General features: G+C 31.1%; 1 protein-coding gene across 1 annotated transcript; it reads right to left on the bottom strand.

Moving 5' to 3' along the window:
- Positions 1-1,952: 1,952 nt before the first annotated feature.
- Positions 1,953-4,464, bottom strand: LOC110020063. Its single transcript, XM_020718037.1, has 3 exons — positions 4,396-4,464; positions 4,093-4,239; positions 1,953-2,174 (listed from the first exon to the last, which is right to left on the bottom strand). Exons 1-3 carry the CDS (start codon positions 4,411-4,413, stop codon positions 1,953-1,955), a joined length of 387 nt encoding a protein of 128 aa, XP_020573696.1. The 5' UTR covers positions 4,414-4,464.
- Between the last annotated feature and the right edge of the window lie 2,460 nt (positions 4,465-6,924).

Here is a 6,924-nt window from a genome sequence, read left to right as displayed (position 1 = left end):
TGTTTAGATTATAATTTTTTATGATATGAAGGTTATATGATATGAAGATTAAGCATTCAAATCATAGCTAGACTCCATGTAATGCAAAGATTTGAATGGATTAACTCTTTCTTAGAACATTGTTTGTATATGACACTGGTAAATGTCTGCAGTTCAAGTTTTTCCTGCAGTTCAAGTATTTATTTATTTTTTAATTTTATTTTAGTTCAAGTTCTAGTAGTCTTTTTGAATTTTGTATTTTTTCATTTAGGATTTGATTGTTGGCAGCTTTACATATATAGCCGTTGCAGCAGCTCTCCTCAAAGTACAGAACTTCAATTGGCTTTGTATATCTTCTGCAGAGCAGCTTAAGACTTGTTTGGGTTCCATTTTATATTTTATTTATTTATTTTTAAAAATATGTTTGTGTGTTTGTAACATGTTTTTATTTTTTGTTTTCAAAAACAAATAAACATGTTTCGAGAAAATTAATCATGTCTTATCAAACATATCAAACATTATTTGTTTCACATCAAAACATAAATGAAACAAAAAATACAAGTGTGCTGTTAAAGTTACTTTTATTTTTTGTTTTCATGTTGTATTGTGTACGTTAAAACAAAACATATTTGATATGTTTGATTAAGATATATGATTGTTTTTTAGAACAATCAAAACAATAAAAAATTTTTAAAAACATGTTTATTTGTTTTCAAAAACTTAAAATAAAAACATGTTAAAAACATATTAAACAAACATATTTTTATTAAAAAAAAAAGGCAAAAACATAAATAAAAAAAATTGATCCCAAACAATCCTAGTGTTTCTTTATTATTTTTTTTATTTTAGATAATTACATGCACAACACTCCAAACATTACTAGTTTTCTGTCTTTTTTTTTGTTAAATTGTCACCTAAATATTGAGATTTACTATAAAATCTCAGCCCATATCTTTTACTGCATCAAATTCATTAAGATTTGATTGTGACACATAAATGTATGGGTTCCATAGATGAACAAAATGAAATGGATGTTAATTTTTGTAGATATGTAAGTTTTGAGTACCATATATATAAATATGTGTTTGTAATTATCCTTTTTTTTCATGCTATTGTAGTTTTTTAAGGGGATAGTGTAACTTAGCTCTCTATATAGTTTATGGATTAATTTCAGAGCATTTAGTCCAGTGAGTGAGATGAGAATCTATTGTATTAATGACTATTGTGTCTTGTATAAAAATATTGTGTCTGTAGATCTAAGATAAAGGTATGACTCAGTTTTTGGATCTATATTAGTGATTGAGAAGTTTAATTTTTTTTTTTCATGCTATTGTAGTTTTTTGAGGGAATGCTGTAACTTAGCTCTCTATATAGTTTATGGATTAATTTCAGAGCATTTAGTCTAGTGAGTGAGATGAGAATCTATTGTATTAATGACTATTGTGTCTTGTATAAAATGACATATCGTGCCTGTAGATCTAAGAGAAAGGTATGAATCAGTTTTTGGATCTATATGAGTGATTGAGAAGTTTAAATTTTTGTCTTCATGCGCACTAAGTTTTAAATTTCTGTGAAGGATATAAAGTTCCCTGCTCTAATAATATTCAACTAAGTAGTCCTCAGACAATTTTAAATTGGGGCTGAAATAGTCTTTATGGAGAATTATCAGAGCTTAATTTTAAAATAATTGACGACCATTTTGGCACTTCTATAAACCCTGAGACCAAAAAACCCTATGTAAATAACAGGTACTATTTTGGCACTTTACTCTATATTTTACAAATGATTTGAAGTTAGACATTATAAGTTGACGAGATATAAACAGAATTTCAACATTGCTCAAACATTGCCCCTTTTAGGTATAGCCATAAAAGAAAAAAAAAGATATACAAAAAAGAAAGCTCACATATAGGCTAGAAAATAATGTTTATAAAAAGTTTTACATAATCAGTTTATACTACTAAAAAAAAAAATCAAGATGAAAAATCTTTACATTGTTGGAAAACCTGAAATATGTTGTAGTGAGAACCCCAAAAAGGAGGCTGAGGTTGGATGGAAGAATGCTGATGAATTTTATGATGCCTCTTAGGATCTGCTTGGAGTGGGAGGATGCTTTCTTCATCTTCTTCCGAAGGTTCTTTGGACTTCAGTAATTCATCCACCAATCGCCGCTGCTTCAATTCATATTTTTCTTGCTGAATAGATATACGAGTTAATTTTTCATACATAAATAGAGGCCTTAATTTACTATTATATAACACAACTAAATAAAAAACTAGCTTAAACATCATGATGAAAGAATCTAGCTGAATCCACATCAGGCTCCAAAAATGAACTCTAATTTGTCCGTGAATGGAGCGTAAGAAAGGAGGGAGAGATAGATATAGAGGAGTGAACAATAATACATCTTGTCTATTAGCCCCTACTCAAGTAGCCATTCGAGCCAAGATTGAAAGCCAACCAAGTCAGGAGAATGACAGAAAAAAAACGATCCAAGTGCAATTTAATCAGACTAAAGCAAAACAGATAAAAGTCCGAGCTAACCGTTGCAAGAGTGCTGAGTTTCAATTTTTTTTTTTTGGGGGATTGTTCTTCCTCCTCTCTCACTTATTCAAGATAGTGAGGGACATCCTTGTTCCATTATTGATCAATTATTTCAGGCTAAAAATCCTCTTATCCTTGATTTTACATAAGTGCAATTTTCATATTCCTTATTTATCAATTTACCTTATTTGTATGTTCCTCTACTTATGTTATTCACATCTTAATTGTGTAGTGATTTTACACATCTTGACAATCACACAAACTTTTGACTTGTATTGTTTGAAGAAAGTTGAAAAATAACAAAGACATAATCTCCTCCCCGACTCTATGAGAATGTGCAATTTTAATCCTGAGTCTAGAAATATGTTCCATTCAGCCCTTGTCTCCTCAAGCACAATTCAAAATAGTTTCTCTATTAGATTATAAAAAAAAACAACTTTTGGTGGCACATTAGAAGAAACCCAATTTGTTATTAGGCCACATTAATCCAAGGATGGACTGTTTGATTATAAAAAATTTCACACTAAATTTGATGAAATGATGAAGTTGGCAAGTGATTTGTTGAACTTTGGGAAAACTAAATGCTAGCAAGAAATGGAGAGAATATTACATGGCAATCACTTGGATTTATTGTGCTTTAAAACCATGACTTTATGAAAATTTCTACTCTCAAACCTAGCAAAAATATTTGGAAAAAAATAGTATAAACATTTAAGGCAACCCGTTTCATATAAAAACTGATAAAACTATTTCAGAAGTTCACATTAAATTCATAGTAGTTACTAAGACAGAATAATAAGTTGCACTACCTTCTTTTGATGTATACAAACCAAGAATTGGTGAGTAGGATCCTTAAAAATTTACTTTAAGGAATGAGATTTAAAGATTACTAAGGAACTTTCATAATCCTCACTCGACAAATTATTTGTTTTCTTAATAACATTGAACAACAAATAAATGAAATCAATAGAAATAACATCATTAAGAGAGGTGAAAGAGGTAGCTTAAATAAAGACTATATCTATCAAGAAATGGAGAGAATATTACATGCGAAATCCTGATGTATCCGGATTTTATGTACAACCTGTACACATTGCACAGATAGTTGTACAAACTTGTTGTACACAAAGTCCGAATGTATACAAACTCCACATGTAATATTTTTTCGAAAAAATAGGCAATAGGCACAAAAAAACTACTGAAACTAAGGGACTTACATACGACTCAATTCGTATATATTTACATATCCAACACCTAAATGACAATTTTTACATATACTCAACTTACCTATGCATAAAAAGGTGTATTTCACTTCTTAAAACTTAAAATTACTGTACTTTTTATGTTATATGAAAAATTTGAATTGTATAAACGTAAAAAAGTAAAGTTTAGGTGTTAGATATCTAAATACACAAGAATTAAGTGATAGCTATATAAATTCCCCTTAAATATTTGTCTCTTAACCACAAAAACCCCTTTCTTTTCTTTTTATTTCTCATCTAAATGTTATAAAGAGAACACTTCAATCATTCAGCTCAAATATAAGAGCAAAAGGGTAAAATATCTCACATTAAGAAAAGATGAATCAGGGATCGGACACTGTAAAGGCTGATCTTCTTCCAAGGGCTCCAATGGATGCTCCATGGGTTTGAACTCAGCATCAAATTCTATCCATTCACTCTCCTCTTCCCTCGCATCACACTTTCCATTCTTTTCCTGAAACAAAAATCTAAGAGATTATCTCAAGGCGATCAAATCGGGGAAAAAATAATTTTATAAAATGCTGAAATTCGAAAGACGAAGTAGAGAGAATAGAAACCCTAATTTCTAAACAAAAAACAACAATGATTTATGAAGAGTAGAAAAGCGTACCGAGCCTTCCTCCTCCATAAAGCCGAGAACCGAAGCTTCAGTGGAGCAGCAGATAGAGAGAGAGAGAGAAAGAGAATTTAAGGAGAGAAGAAGAGTAAGTAGGGGTGAAAGTTGCAGAATGTCCCATATAAAAAGAATCAATCAGCTCCTGTTACTCTTTTTTGTTATATACACTGGAGACAAACAAGACACTTTGGTAATTATTTACGAAATTTACATAAATACCATGAAGAATTATTGCATCAGACATCAGGTATCCAAGATGCTACATGGCAACCCGGGCCTGAATCTTGTATGTCACCGAGCACCAAATTGCCACGTGGTCTCATGTTATTGGACACCTGATGCAATAATTACTCTAAATGCCACATTATTCTTATGTATTTACATAGTTTGTTACACTTTTTTAACTCTTTGATGTAATCGAAAAGAATCGAAAAGGTACGTCCCACTTTTGAAAAAATAATGATGGTGATGGTTAAATATTTTAGTGATTTGCATTTAAATATGAATGTTTAGATGCTAGATTTGTAAAAATAAATGAGAAGAATTGTAAATATGAATTTACAGTTATCTCTACTGTAAAATTGGTCACTCTCTCTCTCTCTGAAATTTGAAATTGGGAAGCTATGGTTTTAAATGCAACATTGAAATGACGCGGGGCAACGGCTATTATTTTGAATGAAGCGGGACCCACTTCTCAATTTGGCCGTTTAGAATTTTCAAAAATAAATACTAAAAAAGGATATTATATGAAAAAGAAAAGAAAATAATTATTAAAAAGTGCATTACATTTTAAGATAAGTTAGTATAAGATAAGTTAGTATGAAAAAGAGTTTATAAAAGTATCAAAATAATCCATTTACTTTAAATTGAGATTTCAAAATAATTAGAAATTATTTTCATATATATAAACTCTGAAATTAAAATGATATGTGAATGAGCTGCGTCAGCTCTCAAGCCGGCCTTTAATGACCACACAAGCTAAGTATATCGAGCCACAAGCTCGAGTTCAAACTTGAGCTCATTTATTAAACAATCTCAAGCTTAAACTCATCTCAGCTCGTTGGCTCGGGAGCCAGCTCTATTAACCTACCACTAATCATTTCAATGCATTCTCTGGCAAGCTGCCCTACTCCTCTCCCTCTGACCACCAATACACTTCCTCCTCTCCCTCATGTAAAAATTGAATTTTTAGTTGGAACTAACAAGCTCGTTGCTATCGCCATGAGCTCTCCATTCGAGCCAAACTTGAAGTCGAGCTCACAATTGGACAAACAAGGAGAGTTTTCTAATGTCATGGTTCTTGCTCGACTCGCTTACACTCATAATCTCATGTAAATATTCAAAAACAATCTTGACGCTGCTCTTTTAATTTATTTTTTAAAAAAAAATCAGAAAGTAATCCCTATGTTGTTTATATATCTAAGAATTTTAAATAAATATTTTCTAATTTTGTATTTGTGCTCCAACCTAAGTCATGACCTATTAATGTTGTGCGGCAATAAATGAGCAAATACAAAAACTAAATCATCGGAATTAATTAAGATTTGACTTTATTGACTTAATTATATATTTTTTGAGCTAAGCAATATACCTGAATATATTTCATTCTCTCTTTGAACATTCTCGGTATTGAAAAGAAGAAAAGAAATATAAAAAAATAAAAATATATTACAATGACATTCAACAAAGAAGATAGTATTTACATGCCTACTGTTATGGTGGAGTCCGGTAAAAGCAAATAAAAATAAGAAGGAAATGTCGTGATGGCATAGGTTTTTCCGCTCCTGAAGAAACTGCTCCCGCCTACTTCCCCGTCTTCGTCTCTCGAGAAATAGAAAGCTACCCATCTCCTGTCTCTCTTTAGTGAAATAGGAAAGGGGATTTACGGGAAGCAGAAGACAGAAAAGGTGTTTTCGTAAGGTGCTGTGCTTTTGAGTCCTTGGCGGAGGGAAGAAGAAGATAGTAGAAGAAGATGTTCTTCTTGATTTCTTCTTGTTGGCTTGGAGCAGAAAAGAAATATGTTTTTTTCTCTTGTACGTATTTCTTCTTCTTCGGTGTTTTTGCTCTTGGGCGAATCTCGATGTAAAGAGAGAGAGCAAGTAAGAGATCTTGTAGTTATCGTTGTGATCAAACAGTGTAAATTTCTCAATTAATAAAATCCTCTGCAACTTCGTGGATGTAGACAATTTGCCGAACCACGTAAATCTGTGTGTTCTTTTGATGTGAATTTTCTCGTTCTATTTTTCACTTTTTCATCAATCATTTTAAATTTCATATATACCACAACACCTACCACACAATTCGTATATATTTACATGTTTTACCCCTGAAATTTCCTATTTACATGCAACACTCCACATAAGAAATATGTAGAACTCTGTAAAACCAGTGTTATAAATGTAAATGTCAAACTTGAGTTAGACATGCATATAACTAATTGTGTGGTATATATGTAAAATTCCAAAAAAGTTATAAAAAAATAATAATTTAAAATGCATCCAACCAAACACTTAATAGTGAAAC

This window comes from Phalaenopsis equestris, unplaced genomic scaffold (assembly GCF_001263595.1).
Source record: "Phalaenopsis equestris unplaced genomic scaffold, ASM126359v1 Scaffold000090, whole genome shotgun sequence".
NCBI lineage: Eukaryota > Viridiplantae > Streptophyta > Magnoliopsida > Asparagales > Orchidaceae > Phalaenopsis > Phalaenopsis equestris.
The sequence above is the reverse complement of the archived record's forward strand: the minus strand, read 5'-3'. Positions and strand labels throughout refer to the sequence as shown.